The sequence below is a fragment of the Drosophila elegans genome, unplaced genomic scaffold (assembly GCF_018152505.1).
Source record: "Drosophila elegans isolate 14027-0461.03 unplaced genomic scaffold, ASM1815250v1 contig_149, whole genome shotgun sequence".
Classification (NCBI taxonomy): Eukaryota; Metazoa; Arthropoda; class Insecta; order Diptera; family Drosophilidae; genus Drosophila; species Drosophila elegans.
In genome coordinates, this window is record NW_024545513.1 from 2,328,858 (window position 1) to 2,347,887 (window position 19,030).

Consider the following 19,030-nt stretch of genomic DNA (forward strand, 5'->3'; position numbering starts at 1 on the left):
CCGCAGAAAACGGATGGCGATGGCATTGGCTTTGGCTATGGCAGTCTCATCAACACCATCACCATCATCGTCATCAGCAGCCAACTATTTGATGGCATTCCTTGCCCAGGATAGTAATAGTAGTGGAAGTGCAGCCAGTGCAAGTGCAAGTGGATGCAGTGGAGCGACCGCCGATTCGGAGGACTCCCAGATTGGTCAGGATGCTCAAGTGGATCAGGTGATAGGTCAGGGGTCAAACAGGAGGCGACCACCGCGCCAGAAAATCAACGCAAGGGAGCGCTACAGGACCTTCAAGTGAGTCTTAGTTTACAAAAAAAACGAAGAAATAAAAATTAATAAATTTGTTAAAGTCCTTCAAGGAAATAGCAAAACTAATTTAGTAAAGAAAATATTATTTTATTCTTATTTTCAAATAACAACACATTTATAACAATTTTCAAAGAGAAGACATATTAATAACATTAGAATCATCATAATCCAAATTAGACCAAATAATCCCATTTAATATAGGGACTAAAAATTCATTTAGAGCCGTTTAAAAGTTATAAGCAAAATAATTTAGATAAAAATATCCATAAAATATGCAAATGTACTATATTAACATTTTTAGGCAATCATGATTTAAAGACTATCTATCTATTCTATCTATTTCATATGAAGTTTTGGTTTTTGTATTGAAACCCTGGGAAACACTGGTCAAAATTTGGCATGTCATGCCTTACTTAATTCGTCACAATATTTCCATTATTATATTAATTTTAATAATTGATTTTCCAAACAGTGTGAACTCGGCCTACGAAGCTTTAAGGAATCTTATACCCACGGAGCCCATGAATCGCAAGCTATCAAAGATCGAGATTATCCGTCTGGCCAGCAGCTATATAACGCACCTGAGCAGCACCCTAGAAACGGGTAAGTTATAACAAAATAGTTTATAATTAAACAATTATTGAATAACATTAATTTATCGCAGGAACTGAATGCCAGCCTTGTTTACTGCACAAATACGACAACGAAGCGCTTGTAAGGAGGATTAGCATTTGCACCTTCTGCCTTAAAACCAAATAAGATTAATGATTTACGGGATGTGTTCTAATAATTTAAGTGTTTCTGGTCGTATCCATTGCATTTAAATTAATTATTGAAAAAAATTTTGAAATCAGCGACCAAGAGCAGCGCCATCCATGGACAATTGCTGGAACTCGATGCCTGTTACTCGATACTGTTAACGCTTGCAAACTTGAACTGCTCTCGTTTCTATTTATAACCTCTTCAATTATATCGATCTCTTAAGAGTTAATTTAAATTAAATAAAACAAAATTAATTAAAAACTAACGCATGTAAAAGCAACTGTTTTCTTTTATCGTCAGATAACTATAAAAATGTTTGCCGACCAGTCTACTTTTTTTAAAATTGCCACGAAAGTGTCGCCCTCTGCGCGGGTATTTTAACCAACTCAACAAGAGAGTTGCCAACTCTTTCAAAACAAATAACAAACCTCTAGCTAGAATGTAGCTAAAACTTAACAGGAAAAAATTTAATTATTATTATTGATATAATTTTAAATAAGACTTTGTATATAAAATCACATCAATTACATAATATATATATGGCCTGCGTAGTGAAAGTCACGTTAGTGTTTGTTTCATTAATGTACTTAATTGCTCAAACGATATTATCTTATTTGAAAAAAAGCTTAAAATTCAGGCTTTCAGAATAAATTGATTTAAATATTACCGCCAAGGTCTTGAAAATAGCTAAGACAAGTAGCTGTTTAAAGCAGTGCGCTAGAATTGCTTGACAAATCACAAGCAGTGCTTAGGTACTTCTCACGAAATCAAAACTGGTCACACTGATTGCGCCAAAAATAAAAACGCCGCACTGATAAAAGTAAGTAGCGCACTTTATCCGGAAATAAAGCACCTGCGATGTCCGCAAAACGTGTGCTGACACCTAGTAAAGCCGAAAATGGTTCCCTATTGCATAGCCAAAAGAAATTCAAGCAGCAGCTAGATTTCGCGCCAGATGAACTGGAGAACATCGATTGGGGCGACGATGCGGACTTCGATTTGGCGGCAGTTGGAGCTCTGGAGTCCATTTGTAGTCATAGATTGGATCTCAGTCGCTTTCAGCGCTGCGAAGTGCTGCAGTTGGAGCAGGTCTCTGGCAAACAGGAGCTGCAGTTGACCCTAAAGCGCATTTCTGGCGGGGATGCGGCCACAGGCGTCTGCCGACTGGCTGCCCCCTGGAATCACATGCGTTTGGCCATTGGCGATGTGGTTTCTGTGGCTGGCAAATGGCAGCCAAGTGCAGGCTGCTATGTGGTGGACAAGGAGCAGGGCTACTGCGTCTCGCAGCCGGATTTCTTGATATCTGGCACCACGGTCACTGGATCCCTCTTTTGCCGCCGGAAATCCGTGCTGCAGGAGCGTTTTCGTGGCCTGGATTCGGGAAATGCTGTGGTGCGTAGCTTTATCTCCCCTTAAAAATTATTGGTTACCCCCTTTCATGCCTCTTTTTAGATGCTGATAGGCACTCTGGTGCATGAGCTGCTGCAGAAGGTGCTGCGGCAGCAGCTTTTCCTCAAGCAAGACATACACGCTGCCCTCCAGGAAATGCTGATTAGCTCGTCCTTGGCCCAACTACTCTATGCCAGCAATCTCAGCCAGGCGGAAATGGAAATGCAACTCCTTAAGTTCATAGAACCCATCACTAGCTTTGTGGCTCAGTATGTCAGGGGTGAAACTCCGGCTTTCTTGGCACCAGAATCTTACAGAGGCTGCATACAAGAAATCCGCGACATAGAGGAGAACCTGTGGGTGCCCCAACTGGGCCTCAAGGGCAAGGTGGATGTCTCTGTCAGGGTGAAAAATGCACAGAAAAAGGATGAAATCGTACCCCTGGAACTGAAGACTGGCCGTGCCAGCTTCTCCATGGAGCACAAGGGGCAGCTGCTGCTCTATCAACTGATGCACTCGGCGCAGGGCAGGGAAACCCATTCGGGATTGCTCTTGTACCTCAAGGAGGGCCTTTTGAGCGAGGTGCCCAGCGGGAGAAACGAACAGAGGGATCTTGTATTGCTGCGCAACGATTTGGCCTATTGGCTGACCAAAGAAATAACCATTCCAGTTGACAAAGAGGCTGTGCTAGGGCAAATGCCACTGCCGGAACCCATTTACCATCACAGTGCCTGCGGCAACTGCGCCTACAACACCATATGCTCCAGTTTTGCCCAACACGATGAGAGTTTGCAGCTCAGTGAGTCACATCCGCTCAAGAAACTCATGCCGCAGCTTTTGGGACACCTCAAGCAGCCGGATCATGCCTATGTGCAGCACTGGTGTGGCTTACTCGCCCTCGAAGAGCAGCACAATCGTCAGTCCTCGCACTCGAGAGCCTTTTGGACCGAGGATCCCAAGCAAAGGCAAAAACAGGGCACAGCCATTGCTCATCTGCGGCTGGTGAAGGCCCAAAAGGTCATTAACGATGAGGGACGCTATCGCCAGAGCTTGGAACTCGATGCAGCAGCAGATGCCGGCCAGGATCTCAGCCTCAGTGGGGTATTTTCATGCCTTATATACTCTATTAATGCTAAATGCTTATGCTTAAATCATTTCTTTGCAGTTCGACTTGGGTGAATATGTGGTGATCAGTTCCAGTTCCCGGCTGGCCATTGCCTCTGGTTTCATAGTGTCCTTGCAAGCTCGCAGCCTGGTGCTGCGCCTGGAGCGCGATCTTAGCCAGCATTATGCGGAGGAAACCTTCGTGATGGACAAACATGAGTCGCAAAGCTTTGCCACCTTCAACTACACCAATCTGGGACTGCTTCTCAGCGATGGAGAACGCTACCAGGAGCTGCGTGACATCATAGTGGAGAAGAGGCCACCGGAGCAGCACAGGGTGGTGCCCAAGTTGGTCCTGACCAAGGGAGCAGCCATGCTGCTGCAGCTAAACAAGGTGCAAAAGATGGCTGCGCTGCGTGCCTTGACCACCAGCAGTCACCTGCTGATCAAGGGTCTTCCGGGCACGGGCAAGACCCAAACTTTGGTGTCCCTCATCCGATTGCTGCATCTATTTGGCAAAAGTGTGCTCATTACGGCCCAAACTCATTCAGCGGTGGATAATTTGCTGATGCGCCTGCTGCCCTTTGATTTGCCCATGCTGAGATTGGGCTCCACTTCGCGAATACTGCCGCAACTGGAGGGGATTAGCGAGGAGCGGCTGACCCGCGACTGCAAGACAGTGGAGGAGCTGGAGCAGGCTTTGGCTGGGCCAGCCATTGTGGGCGTGACCTGTCTCGGGGCTGGACACCCCATGTTCCAGCGGCGGCAGTTCGATTATTGCATTGTCGACGAGGCCACGCAGGTGCTGCAGCCCACTGTGCTGCGTCCACTGATGCACTGCAGCAAGTTTGTTCTGGTCGGCGATCCCGAGCAGCTGCCACCCATTATTCGGTCGAAGGAGGCGCGTCAACGGGGCGCCGATGAGACCCTGTTCCAGAGATTGGACTCGGAGCAGGCCACTGCCGTCTTGAGTCTGCAATATCGCATGAACAAGACCATCACGCGGCTGGCCAATGAGTTGACCTACGGCGGGGAGCTGAAGTGTGCCTCCGAGGAGGTGTCCTCTGCCAGATTTCAGCTGGACTTGGCCAGCCACACACCCAGGTGGATACAGCGGGCCCTGCAAACTCACATAGAGCAGGCTGTCACTCTGATAAACACAGGGGATTGTTTGGAACGGGGACAGGAGATGGTGGCCACCTGCTCCTCCCTAGAGCAAAGCTATGCCGAACACAAGGAGGAGAATCGAAAGCAGAGCAAGCGAAGGGTATCCAAGTATACAAACTACTGTGAAGCGGGCATTGTAATGCTTTTACTCAGGGAACTACTAAAATCCGGCTTCGAAGCCTCGAGGATTGGTGTGATAGCGCCGTATCGCGCCCAAGTGGAGCTGCTCAGGAAGCTGGCCAGCAAACTGGATGCCAACTTGGAGTGCAACACTGTGGATCAGTTCCAGGGCAGGGATAAGAACCTTATCATTTATAGCTGTGCGAAAACGGGAGGCGGCAGCTCCTCCGCCGGCGACATGGATAGATCCAGGGAGGCGGAGATTCTGGAGGATCAGCGTCGCCTCACGGTGGCCATCACGCGGGCCAAGAACAAGCTCATCCTGCTGGGCGATGTCCAGTGCCTGGAGCAATACGCTCCCTTCCGGCGACTCTTCCAGAACATCCCCCAGCGATGTCGCCTGCAGTTGGAGGATGGCCGCATGGAGTTCGCCTGGCAGCGAATCGAGGAGCATCTGGCCACGCTCATGGAGGCCTAGGTAATTACCTACTATTACTTATCCTAAATTGGTTTTTTTTCATTTATTTAGTTTAACAACCTTAGAGCAATGATCGTCCTTAAAAATGTTTAATTTCTGGCACTTTCTTGGGATTTAATTATGAAAAAGGCATGTTTTTGCATAAAATGTTAGATTGTTTTTTAATTATACCAATGGCTCGTTAAATTAAAATGCTAATCAAGATTAAATCTACAAAAAGTAATTTACTTGTCTTAATTATTTATTTACCCTAGAATAATAAATCGGCCCTATGTTTTATTTTTGAGACTTTCTTAAGATTAAATTATGAAAAAGGAATGTTTTTGCGTCAAATATAAGATTGTTTTTTTTAAGTATACCAATAACATGTTAAATTATTTATGCTTATCAAGATTAAATCTACAAAAATCACTTTACTTGTCTTAATTATTTATTTACCTTAGAATAATGATTCGGACATACATATAAATTTACCTATTTAAAACATATTTTAATAAGACATTTTTTTGATCTTACAATGAAAACTTGGAAATGGTTTTCATTGTGCCCTAATAACATCCTTTAGTATATTGTTATTAAATGGCATTATCAGGGATTTGTTTTTTTAGGATTTTTTGTGTAATCTTGTAGTCCGCGAAACTATTTTTCTTCACCGGATTATATATATTTGTGTGGCTCTCACCCATTCTTTTATCCATTCTGCATTCAGTTAGCGGTCTGTGTGTGTTCTGACTTCCTTGTTGGTTGCACTTGCAACTACCTTCTTATCTCAATAACAAACCCAATCCCAATCCCAATACTCCCCCCTTCCAAACGGAAGTTGTGCACTTCAAGGTCTGAGCTGCTTCTCTGCGTGCCCTGAATGTGTATATATACACTGATAAAAAAAAGGGAAAAGTAAAAATAAATAAATTGTAATATTAAATACATTTTTAAATTGCATGAATAAGTGCCAAAACATTTGAATTAATGTTTAAACCGTTTTTCTCCTATTTGTTTTAAATATGGTTAACATTTAAATTAACATTTTTGGTAATAACATCATTTCCGAAATTTGTCAATTAATTAATATTTAATATATATAATATATATTTAAAACAACTGAAAATCAGCAACCTGATGAAAATCAAAGCAAAGAATATTTAAATTGATTAAAAAACACTTTGGTTGACTATTTTTTTTTGACAGTGTATAAATACATTCAATGCATGCCATATGGAGACCCCAAAGAAGGGGTCTACTTGCAGCGGATGCATTTAACAGCCAGGAGCGAACGTGAGTCATCCTCGAGATGATTATCGTATCATTATCGTCAACGTCAACGTCATCGTCATCGCCATCCAAGCGGTTGTGTGTTATGTTCGCCTGGGCAAATGGCAATTACCAAATGTTAGATTGATTGCCCTCAAACGCCAGAAAGGCAAAAGCTTAAATAAAAACGAAACCAAATGAAATGAAATTCAATGAAATGAGAAAACAGCTCTTAAAATAGGAAAGAAATGAAAGGCAAACCTAAATTCAAATACTCTTTGAATTACTAAAACATTTTGGGACGTTTCGTTTATTACTCAGGCTTAATGTCAAAACTGAGATAAATTATTCCTTAGTATAAATCGGCACAATTTTTTTTTTAGATAACTTTAGCTTGGATATATAATGAGAACACATTAGCTTTTTATAACAATTTTTTTGCATCAACAACTAGATATACAACATTTATCAATTTTTTAATTTTTCTTTATACTATATATATAATATAAAAATGTACTTCTATAATTATTTTACAATGTCTATATTAAATTAAAACAAATACTAGTTAAATAAACCAAATATTTTTAAGTCCAGAGTCACACTTTTTTTTTTAGTAAACCTAAAAATAGCAAAATGGTGTTTCGATAATAATAAACCGAGATTTTCGAATATACCCCATTGAAGGGCATTCAAACAGCAAATAAATATCGGTGAGCAGAAAGTGGGCAAAGTCACACATAAGATTTGAGTTGGGAGTGGAGTGTTGCAGGAGAAAGAGCAAAGCCAAAGCGCAAAGCAATAACAGTAACAGTAACAGCCAAATAAATAGCAACAACAACAGTAATGGGCATTGGGCATAAGCAAATCGCTTGATAAAATATTTGAAATTCATTTCGTTGGCATTTCGATGACAGCATTTAATGCCTATTATGTAAACTCTTTTTTTCTGACGTCGGAATTGGAAGTGGGGAATTGGAAGTGGGTCCGAAAACAAAGGTCAGCCCCGAAATTATTGGGCACTGTCGCCCGCTGAATTGATTTTTGAAGTTCCGGCCAAACCCAAAATGTGGTTTTTTTGAAATACCCACAGAAACACAGACACACAGGCATGTGTGCGCAACAAATTAAGCCCATTAACCATCACCGATGAACAACGACAGCATCAGCATCATCACCTGTTGCAATAATATATCGAACACTTCAATCCCAATACCAATCCCAAGATGATCCACAAAAATGCGGCTCAAAACCTATGGTACTTTGGGCTGGCGGGCAAATAAGCAGAGGGGTATTTAACTTTTGCACAGATTTCTACGGAAATTATTATTATTATAATGGTATAATCATAAAGGCGGCATATATTACATTTTATTTAATCAAAGTATTTTTCTTTACCATAATTACATGAATTATTAAAGATTTACCATAATTACATAAAATATTAAAACAAATATTAAGAAGAATTAAGTTTTAATTATTTAAGATAAGGAATAAAATTAAAATAATTTAAGACATTTCTCATATAGCTAAAACAGAACTGCCCTAGTTTGTTATAATAAATACACATTTTTAAGCCAAAAACCCTATGCCTCATTTATTTCAAACATTTCACATTTAATTTTGAAAAATTATTTCTATCGCCTTCCTATTAATTTAAATTGCAAACATATTTCATTATTAATCTTTAAGCCACTTCTTAATTCCCTGACAATCAAATTACTTAAATATATTCATTGAATTAAAAGTATTTTTAGGGGAATCACCTTAAGCTAAGCATTTTTAAAAGTACAGCTTATGCTTTAAAAATCAAGCTTGTTTGAATGTTATTATTATTTCTAGTTGTCTTAGTTTTCAACCAAACGCAGAATTTCTTACCCAATCCGCATTTAGCTCGATTATGGCCAACAATTACTGACCGATTTCACTGCCATTTAACGCTAAAACCGCAAAAGTGTGTCCATAATTGATAATTTTCTGGTCTGAAGGCATAATTAAAGCAGCAGCCATTAGTTTCTATTGCTTTTTGTTTGTTTTGTTCGTTGTAATTTAAGGGCCCCAAGAACTGCGATTGCTGTGAGTTTTTATACCCCTTACTCGTAGAGTGAAAGGGTATGTTGCATTGGTTGAAAAGAGTGTCGAAGTCCCAAAAACTATAGATTTGTGATTTAGCATGTAGATTCTAGTCAACTATTATGTAACGTCACTCTGAGATATAGTATGTATAGTCTAAATGTGTTAATTCGGTGAATACATATCGACTCATACAAAAATGATCCAAATCGAACCAATATGTAGGAAGTTATTGACATAAATTAATTTTTTGTATATCTGAAATAGTACCCCTGCAGTTCGGCAGGTGGCGCCACCTAAACCCGAATATTTTCGGGGGCACACTTATTTTGAATTTTTTTAGCTGAGCAATGGGTATCAAGTAGTCGTGGTACTTGACCATAGCCTTTCTTCTTGTTTTTCCCTCTGCTGTTCAGTTGTTAAGTTGGCCAAAAGTGCCATGTTAACTGGTTTAACAGACGGCTTTTGCGGCTGCGCAGCAACTGGTTGGTGTTGCTAGTTGCTGCCGTTGCTGTTGCTGTTGCTGCTGTTGCTGTTGCTGCTGGCCTCTGTTATGTCGCATGTTGCTGGTTTTCTGGTTGCTGGCTGATGGCTGCTGGTTGCTGCTTTTTCTGTTGGCCACGCTTTTTGGCCACCAAACCAAACGAATTCAGTGCAGCGGCGACTCTCGAACGGTATTGTTGGCTTTAGCTTAAGCGGTAACCCGCCATTGGCCGTGCATACAAAATATATAAAATATATAGTACTAGCTACCACTACTCAGTTTTATTGTACACTTTTCGTTCGTGGCTTGGAACTTTTCTTGGATATTTTCCTTTATTTTTTGTTTGTTTGTTTTTGCCTGCATATTTGTTTTTTTTTTATTTTTTGTATATTTTTCTTGTTTGGTTTTTTGAGCCGTGCCCGTCGAGTGAATGTGGAAAATTTGCAGATAGTTTTTTTTACTGCAAATTGATATGTGTGTTCGGATTTAGTTATTCAGTTATTGGGCCAAAAAGAGCGCCGCCGACGCCGCCGCGCCTGGTCGAAAGTGAAAAACTGAATGCGCAGACGTGTGTAACAGTTTTTACTTTCGGCCTGGTTTTTTTTGTTTTTTGTTTTTTCGGCATCTCCAGTGGTTGTTGTCGTTGTTGTTGCTGGGAGGCAGTGGAGCATTTAGCCAAGATCTGTGCAGATTGCATAAAATACAGACAGGCAGCAACAGCAACAGCAACAACTACTGCAGCAACCGCATTTAGCCCAGTTTTCTGAGCAAATAGTTTCCAAAAAGCTAACGACAACAACAAAAAATCTCACACTAAATCTTAGCGTTATTTTTTTTCCTCCTCGTCGCGGTTGTCGTCGCGTTAAACTGAAATAATAATAACAACAACAAACGAGAGCAGCAGCAACAACAGCAGAAACAACAACAGCAGCATCAACAACAACATCAGCAGCAGCAACAACAGCAACATCTAGCCCAAAGGAGCCTTGTATTGCCACCTCGAGCAGCAAAAAGCCGCCAAAATGCTTCCGGTAAGTGATTGCCGCAACTGCAAAAAGCTGCGAAAACTGCGAAAACTCGACATTAACTGCAAAACTGAGAAATCATTTTTATTTCACTCACTTTTGTTGCCTTGCCAGTGCATTTTGTACGCAATTAGCGCAAATCTGAACCAAAAAAAGTCGTAAATATTTAGTCCAGTTCGTTTTTAGCCTGTATTTGTATCTGGATTTCCTGGCCACCAAAAATGGTGTGTGTTTGTAGGGGTGTTGGTTGGACAACCTTGGCAGGATCGTTGTAACCGAAAGTTGTTATCCTTGCCTAGGGCGAAATGTTCAGGAAAGATTGTCGACTAAACGAACTACAAAACAGGTTATTCATCTTCGTTCTCGTCGCACTAAATTATTCAGTATTATATTATTCGAGGCCGCGAATTTGATTTCGATTTCGTTTGAGCCCGGTTTGACTTGATATTAAAATGTCTCTCTTGGGTGATTGCATAATTAATGTGTGACACATCGCAAAGAATTCTTCTGGGCTTAGAGATTAGCTTCCAACTTCGATCGAAAGTGGAAGTTAGAGAAGATTTGCTAATTAATTTATTGGCTGTCTGCTATTTTATAACATGGCCTTTTGATTCAACAGTCATAAGACAAGACTTTAATTAAGGTGTGTTACGATTTAAAATCAATAAAATCAAGTTAAAAATACCAATCTTACAGCATTTATAACAACCCATTAAAATATGACTTCCTTATATATTAACATATGAATGCCAAAATTAAAGATTTAATTGCATCTTTTTGATGTTCTGTGAAGTTTATGGTTAATGTTTTTTGAATAAATGTAAATGATACTTAAAAAACTATGTCTTATTACATTAAACATTTCTTTCTAAAATTTGTTTATATAATTTTTTGCCAAATAAAATTTAATTGCCAAAAATTATATTTCTTAGCTAGTAGCTAGTTTTGTTGTATTGATTTAATTAAAATTTAAAATCTAAAAATTTATTTAACTCTCTAAGAAATCGAATGTTTGATAAGTTATCATTCAGGTGAGGAATGAAAAATACAAAATGTGAGAGGGCTGAGGGATGATGCACGCCTACATAAATTGGTCTAAAATCATTTTTACGATCTCGCGACTTATGTAATGGCGAAACTTTTACCCGATTAACACCTCTGAAGACGTCGAAGACGTCGGCGATTGCAATTCCCATGCTAATCGAAGCGATCGAGTGCAAAACTTTCAAACACGAAACCCAAATCGTCGAGAAAAATACATTGCACGCATATTAAAATATGATGGTGGATGGAGAATGGTGTATGGCTCTTATAAAGATCCATACCAAGCACTGACATTAGCTTTTACTTCGAAATATAATCGAAATGAGGCTGTACATCCGCTTGGACCTTCGATGAGGCATGGATTTGTGGCCCGAACCTATGATATTTCTCTTGGTCATGCAAATTTTCTGCTGCGCATGCGCCGAAAACTCGTTTAGGATTTTGTTTTTATGGTTCGCTTTTATTTTGTTATTTTTGTCAATTTTGCGGCTTGAACTTATTTTTGGCCACGTTTATTTATTTTCATTTTTTTTTTTGTTTGCTTTTGTGGGGGCGAAACAAGTTTGGCGACAAGTGCTGGCAGATGAATACTATCCTCTGAATACTAACCAAAAAAAAAAGTGTATAAAACCCATCATTTCGTTTGACGTCAGGCCGCAAAAATGCGTGTGAAGAGGAAATTGGCTTCGGTTTCGGCTTTTGTTTTTGTTGTTGTGGTTGTCTACACAACAGGCGGAAATCGAAGGCCCAACCCGAGAAAATTGCATTTTAAAATTCGCAAATTCATGCAACACAAGAGCAAAAGTTGCAAGTTTGTGAGTTGCAACGCCAACGCAGCCGCACCCAAAAGACAATGACAGTGAACTGAAACCAAGACGAGCCGATCTGGGATCCCACCCAACACAATCCAAGCCTCCATTCAGACGATCTTCCATCCTCCATCTCCCATTTGCTATATAGTATGCATTCATTAAGTCAGCCGCCCATCCAAGCATCTGATTTTCAATTCAATACCCTTTCCAATGGCTGGCTTGATTTTTACACAGATGTCCAACACAAAACTCTGCATTATCATCAATGCCAGATTTAAATCGATTGTATCAATCACATCCCTTTGAAAATATTATACATATACATCCACAAATAAGTTAAATTTGTCAAAATATTTTCGTTGCAAATGAAATTTTAATCGAAAACTACGTTTCTTTTGCTCTAATATTGTCACATTAAATTTTAATATTACTTAATTTTATTTTTAATTTATTTTGTTTTTTGAATATATTTTTGTAATAATTCACAAAGTTTTAGAAACGGTAAATTGTTTCAATAATAAAAGCCACGTAATTTATTTAAAGTTTTTAAATTCAAATGTATGCAGCTACATTTAAAAATAACTTATATATCAAAAAGTCTAGTAAACAAAGTGTGATTTACATGCATTAAAAGCATAGCCAATCTTTATAAAACAAACTTAAATAGCAATGTAATCAAACAATGAGCACTTCTGAATTAACACAAATGCAAAAGCCAATGATGCGATGTAATGTCATCTGCTGACGGCTATAAAGTCGTATGAATATTGGAACTCCCTTTTGCAAAAGTAAGCCCCTGAAGATGCTGATCTCGAATAAATACGTACAATCTGACCCCGGTGGTGGCACATCCGCCTCGCAGACGTGGAAAGGTTTTTTGTCAGATTGGCAAATCGGAATTCGCCAGGCGGCTGAAAGTGAAACCCGATGAGCGCAGAGGTAAAAAGTGAATGTATATTTATATACTGTATACTGCATACCTGCGGGGGGTGATGCGTTTTGGCATTTTATTCAAAAAGCATTATAGAAGAGTGTCATTAAGTTACCGGTTTTTTTGGGCTATTAAGTCGCCGCATTGGCCTGAAATTCCAGCATTCCCAGTGCAATCGCTTTGGTAATTGTATCTGACAGATGCACACATACACGTGCATTGGGATCTGCCTTCCAGCCTCATTGCAAAATTTGCCATTTTTTTTTGTAGCCCCCCCTCGTTACGTATACCGGCACCAGAGGGTTAAAAGGGGAGAGGGGGGAAGACCGGGGGTTAAGCTCCAGAGACCGCCGGGATGATTCAATTGCATGACAACGACAACAACGCTAACCAGCCATGTCTGCGAATTGTTGGGCAGTCGGGGGTTAAGGGGGGGTCTACTTTGGCTTTGATTTGGGGAACATGCAAATCATTAACACGTCGACAGGCCCAGGGGGTGGGCCCGGCACCCACTTTGATACCTGAGTCCAGGCTGCAACTTTTGCTATTTGGAAATCGCTCTTTAAGCTGGGCTTAAATTATGAAAAAATCATATTAAGCCATAGTAGACAATTTGAAGGAATTTAAAAGGGATTATCATTCATTATCATTCAAATTAGTATTTATTCTGGAGTTTTGAAATGTACATTTTATAAGCTATACAAAATATATACATACATTTATATTTTAAAAACTCTATTCACTCAGACCTTTTAACATTACTTTTCTATCGAAATAACTTGGCAATAAAAACTATTAATGTTTTAAAAACTTATTTAATCTTTAATTTATTTTTTTTTAAACAATTTAAATAATTTAAAATAGTATAATTGATTTTAATTTAAATGAAAACCTTTTCTCTAGCAAGCTTTGAAACTGTATAAAAAATACCTTGACATATACAAAACATATTTGTTTAACTTCTTAGCTATTTTGTTGTTTAGCTTATGAATTATTCGGGACTTCCAAATAGCACTTGGAACAAAGAAAAATAAATAAGCACAGTGCTTCTTTGGCGAATAAAAGCCCAGCTCTTGGCCAATTAAAAAATATATGTATAGTTTATATTCAATGGAAACACTTTCCAACCAAAAATCAAATTCCCACCCTTGGAGCACAGCCTCTGGGGCCTTTTAAATTCACTTGAGACGTAACTGTTAATTCGACTGACAGATAAAAAGCATATATATATATATAGCGAAAATACAAAATCATACGAATATATATGCGAGATGGTGTTTTAACGGACAGACACTCATGTATCGGTTATGCGGCCTGAAGGTCAACGTGTTTCGCGGCGGAGAAAAAGCCAAGCAAGAGTTATAAATTAATTTATTAAGCCAGAGCGCCGCCAAGCTGGCCAAGTTCCACTCTCCGCATTTAAACTCGTTTGCTATAGCAAATACCAAATAGCAAATAACATATAACAAAGCACTTGCTCAAATTCCTAAGTCTTGACCAACGGACTAACTGACCCCCAATTGGTATTTAAAAGAATGTGACTGCATTTGCCACACAAAAATATAAAAAAAAACCCACAAAAGGCCGTAACGAAACGGCTAAAAAAAGTAAATCAAAATGGGGAATGGGGGAATGAACAATGGACACTTTAATTGCCACAAGGATGGCGTCTAAACAAATGGAGAGTTTGACAGAATAATGTATTTAATTTTGTTGTTTATCAGGGATTTTAAGGCATTCAAAAAATATATATGACCAAGATTAATTCTTCATAATGCCCATCAAATCTAAACCAATTTAAAAGTTATTTCCTTAATAACATTTATTTAAAAATGAATTTGGTTCTTTAGCTTCCTTTAACTCATTGAAAATTCTTTTCCAACTCCAATTAATATTTTGTTGTTATCTTAAGACACTTAAAAAATATATAAAACCTAGATAAATTCATAATAATACCTTTCTAAATTCTTTCACAACTGCAATGTTTCTGCAGTTATTTCTCCTCTTTTCTCCATTTTTTTCGCCTTCTCACTTCCTCTAATTTCTATTTAATTTTCGTTGGCTAATCCAAACAATAACTACAATATCAAAAAATAATGAATATTGGTTATGATAAAAAAAAAAACAAAATTCAAAGTCATGTTTCGATCCAATTAAGTTGAGTCCGGCTAATCGGATGTAACAAAGGCATTATCTTTATGGCCGTCTTAACCCCAGACTGTTCCACTCTCAACCCATTGGGTTCCACTTCAGATGCTTCACGAGCCGCTGAAAATCATCCAAAATTAGCCAGTGCCCAGTGTTTTTTTTTCTTGTCTCGAGATTTTCATCTGCAACTCAACTTGAACCTGAATGTGCATCACGATTATGTTTTCTACTTTTCGGGTTTTTGTATTTTATTTTTTTTTTTGTTTGTTGCCCTGTTGCCGGATGCGTTTGTTTGTTTTTTTTTTTTTTTTTTGTTTAATAAATTCCACTGAACGAAATTGAAAGTGAGCAAAAAACACAAAACAACGGTTTATACTTAATACAAAACAAAGGTATAAATAAATTGTATACTAAAGCCGTGTTTAAAAGGGCATAAAAGTTACGCAAGATCGCTTTTTTTTTTGATTGAGCTTCTTCCGTTTGGCTTTAAGTTTTGGTTTTGTTTTCTTTTATTTGCTTTTCATTGTGGCTGAGATGACATAATTGGTTCAAATGGGCAAACGAAATGCTGGCAGCTCTTTTACAACTGTTTAATTTGGCCACCGGCTATAAAGTTATAAAAAAAAAAATAGAAATAAAAATAAAAATAAAAAGCAGCTAGTGCGAGAGTGCTGGTGCAGAAAAAACAAATAAAAGAGATGAGTTGGTGTATAACACCTGCCGTTAGCCCCTGCTAATTAAGCTTGGCTTGCCAATTATCGCTTAGGCCGCTGATGATGATAATTGCCAAGTAAATGCGGTGCCATTTTTGCCACTTTTTGTGTGGATACTCCTCCAGCCCTACTATTACTATATACACATATATATGTATATATGTGGGGTGGTCTGGCCGGCGACCAACTTTCGATTTCACTTTGGAGGGGGCCGTTTTCGGACCAACTTACGCACCTGAATCACGCACTAAAAAGCGTCGCCAACTTGCCAATTCGTAAGGCTATTGACTTGTCAAGAAATTGTTAAATAATATTCAAATATGTTTTAACATTGGCCATCAAAGAAAGACTTTTTTTTTTATTTAAAATGGATATTAAAAAGATTTTAAATTATTATTATTTTCAAACATAACAAACAGAAACTGAACTAGATTTTTGCCAAATTTAAATTCTATTTCATTATTCAAATTTAAAATAAATCCTTGTCCTTTTGCATATTTATATTAAATCAAATTTAATATGGATCAATTAACGAACAAAATTTCCCTTTTTTTCTGACAGATAAACTTTTAAAAATGGCAAATTAAATTAGCAAATAATTAATTGATTTCTTGTCTGTGTTTTATTTTTTTTAAGCTCTTTTGGTATTATGGTTTTCTATTCAATAGCTTTCACTACTGTTTTTTAAGCTCGATTTGTTTGCTTTTTATTTTTGCGTAACTGTATGTTGACAAATCGCTAAAATTTGATAAATGACAGTGGCAAAAACATTTCACTCAAGAAGCCGAAGAAACCAAAAATAAAAGTAATAAAAAGTAGAGAAAAGATATGTATATGATATTGCACTTGCAGTTTTCTGGTTTTCATGTCATGCAAAATCCGCTCGTTAATCCTCCGCCGAGTTTTCATGGTCACAACTCAGGTGTGCGATCCGAATGGCAATTAAGGTGACCGAACATTAATTATGGTATTAGCCTGACAGCTGGTCACACTGGCAGGGAAAGTTTATGGTTAAAAAAAAATTGATTGAATGAGAGTTGTGGGAAATTTAATAAAACATGTTGGACATTGTTTTAGGCTGACTTCTAAAAATGATGTAAAAAATAATGTTTGCGCTTTATGTTCAAATAATTAATTATCAATTAAGGTGACCGTGCCTTTATTAATGCATTAGTCTGGCATAAGGCCACACTGACAGGGAAAGTTTATTGATAAAAACAGTGATTCAATAGAGTTGTGTGAAATTTTAGAACAATGTTTTGCGTTTACTTCTAAAAATGCAATTAATAAATGTCAATGTCAATGAAAAACTTTTCATAAAACAATTCTATTAAACAGGACCACTCCTTGCTATCCTATCTACCAATTAAAGTCTTAGCATACCCGTTTTTAATGAAATTTTCGTAAGTCTTATCGCTGTTTAACCGCTTTGACTTTCGCCAAACATCTGGCATCAAAAGTGCCATCATCCCCCCACCTCTTACCTATCTTTAGAGTCCGGCAATTTGTGTTAATGGGGAAAATTGCACCATTAACAGCGACAAATGCAAATTGATAAGCGGCCAGTAGGCGAAAAACGGTTGAAGACTTGATGGCCAGATCCGATGTCTTGTTTGTTTTGACCAACTTGATGGAGCACCTGGAAAACGAAACCGAAACTGAAACTGAAAAACTTTGAAGACAAGCGCAATTGAACTGAAATGATAATGCAAATGGGAATGGATATTAATCCGCTCTGGCTGGATTTAAACTGACATTTCACGTTTTATTTGTCTCGATTTGATTGGATTTCATAGTTTGCGATTAGATGAGTGAGTCAGGCCACTCTAAACGGATTAGTTCCAGTTTCTGCGAATGAATCATCAATGTCCCGGAAGCTGGACACTCGATGAAATCGATTTCTATTGCTGCTTAGACCATTCAGGCCTTAAATTGAATTTTTACGCTGCAGCGCGCTCAAAAAAGGATAATATTTCGATTCCGCAGCAGAGTAGAACTTAAGCCCGCTAAAATGCGGCGAAATCGAAATATCGGGGATGGGGTCAAGGCGGCACAGATACTCTTGCTTTCAAACGTTTAGAATATTATCAAAATGTTAGGGAACTAAAAGTCTATTAATTACCGTCTATTGCACTTTTTAAAAATAAATATTTACACATGATTAAATAAAGCTTTAAATTTACTAACAAAATTACCAAATTTAAGTCAATTTATGGAATAATCAATACAAGTTATACAAAAATTATATTCGGCTTCAAAAATGTATACATTTTTAAATAAATCTCTTAATCTCGACTAAATTAGATATTTACATATTTACTTTAAAGAATACTCCTTAATTCTCAATAGTACCTAAATGATTTCCATCTTTAAAACTATTTGGAAATTCATACAAAATAAATCTAAATGAAAACAATTTAAAATCATTTGTTGCTAGTGATTATTCAATCATGACCATATAATTGTGGGCTTGAAATATAAACACATATTTAAGCATTCACATATATTTTTTGAGAACTTCTATATGACTTAAACATACATGTTGAAATTATACCAAATATGTTGCCCTTTCTAAGCTCGGTTTAATTATGTTTTACCTGACACGAAAATTGGACACTTAAATTGGTCGGGCCAAAAACCAAAACCTAACCTCCCAATAGATGCCAAAATTTTGCGAAAATTTGGCAAAAATCTCATTAAAAGGCAGTCGCAAAATATTTGGCGTGTAATTGGATTTAATGAACTACTGCCCATTGTTGGGTTCGTGACGTGTGGAAAAACAATGCTAAGTGATGATGATGATGAAACTGATGATGATGATGCTGCTGAAGATAAAAGAGAGATGGTACATCAAGGCGAAACTAGCAGACAATGGAACAAACCCAAGTGAACTTGAATTCTGCTGTTGCAAATGCAAAATGCTAAATGCAAAAATGCTAATTTTGACATCGATGCAGGCAAAGTGAGTGAGTGAATGGATGAGCATTGACATTGATCACGGCTTGTCCAAAGATGGCTCGAAGCGGGGATTTCTATTTGATTGGTTTGCTGCTCTTTGGTTTTCATTTCGTGGGCTAGTTTCACAATTTAATGTATCGTTTGATAGTTAGGCGGTTTATGGCTCAATTGTGTGAGAGTTGTGGAAAACCGCTTTTCATTTGGACTTCGTTTGCTGACCCATAATGCATTGATCCAGCGGCAGCCAAGTAAAGATGGACATAAT

The 19,030-nt window shown here is 38.1% G+C and overlaps 3 protein-coding genes across 3 annotated transcripts in view; all 3 read left to right on the forward strand.

Annotated features, from left to right (window-relative positions):
• Positions 1 to 1,336, forward strand: LOC108137255 (transcription factor 15). The gene is made up of 3 exons (XM_017258839.2): positions 1 to 294; positions 782 to 912; positions 974 to 1,336. Exons 1-3 carry the CDS (start codon positions 14 to 16, stop codon positions 1,066 to 1,068), a joined length of 507 nt encoding a protein of 168 aa, XP_017114328.1. The 5' UTR covers positions 1 to 13; the 3' UTR covers positions 1,069 to 1,336.
• A 531-nt stretch (positions 1,337 to 1,867) lies between these two features.
• LOC108137329 (DNA replication ATP-dependent helicase/nuclease DNA2) lies at positions 1,868 to 5,548 on the forward strand. Its single transcript, XM_017258959.2, has 3 exons — positions 1,868 to 2,463; positions 2,524 to 3,561; positions 3,626 to 5,548. Exons 1-3 carry the CDS (start codon positions 1,930 to 1,932, stop codon positions 5,327 to 5,329), a joined length of 3,276 nt encoding a protein of 1,091 aa, XP_017114448.1. The 5' UTR covers positions 1,868 to 1,929; the 3' UTR covers positions 5,330 to 5,548.
• A 4,220-nt stretch (positions 5,549 to 9,768) lies between these two features.
• Positions 9,769 to 19,030, forward strand: part of LOC108137268 (serine-rich adhesin for platelets) — a 39,597-nt gene continuing 30,335 nt past the window's right edge. The window contains 1 exon segment of the mRNA XM_017258862.2: positions 9,769 to 10,165. Within this exon segment, the coding sequence (XP_017114351.1) occupies positions 10,157 to 10,165 (9 nt within the window). The 5' untranslated portion in view covers positions 9,769 to 10,156.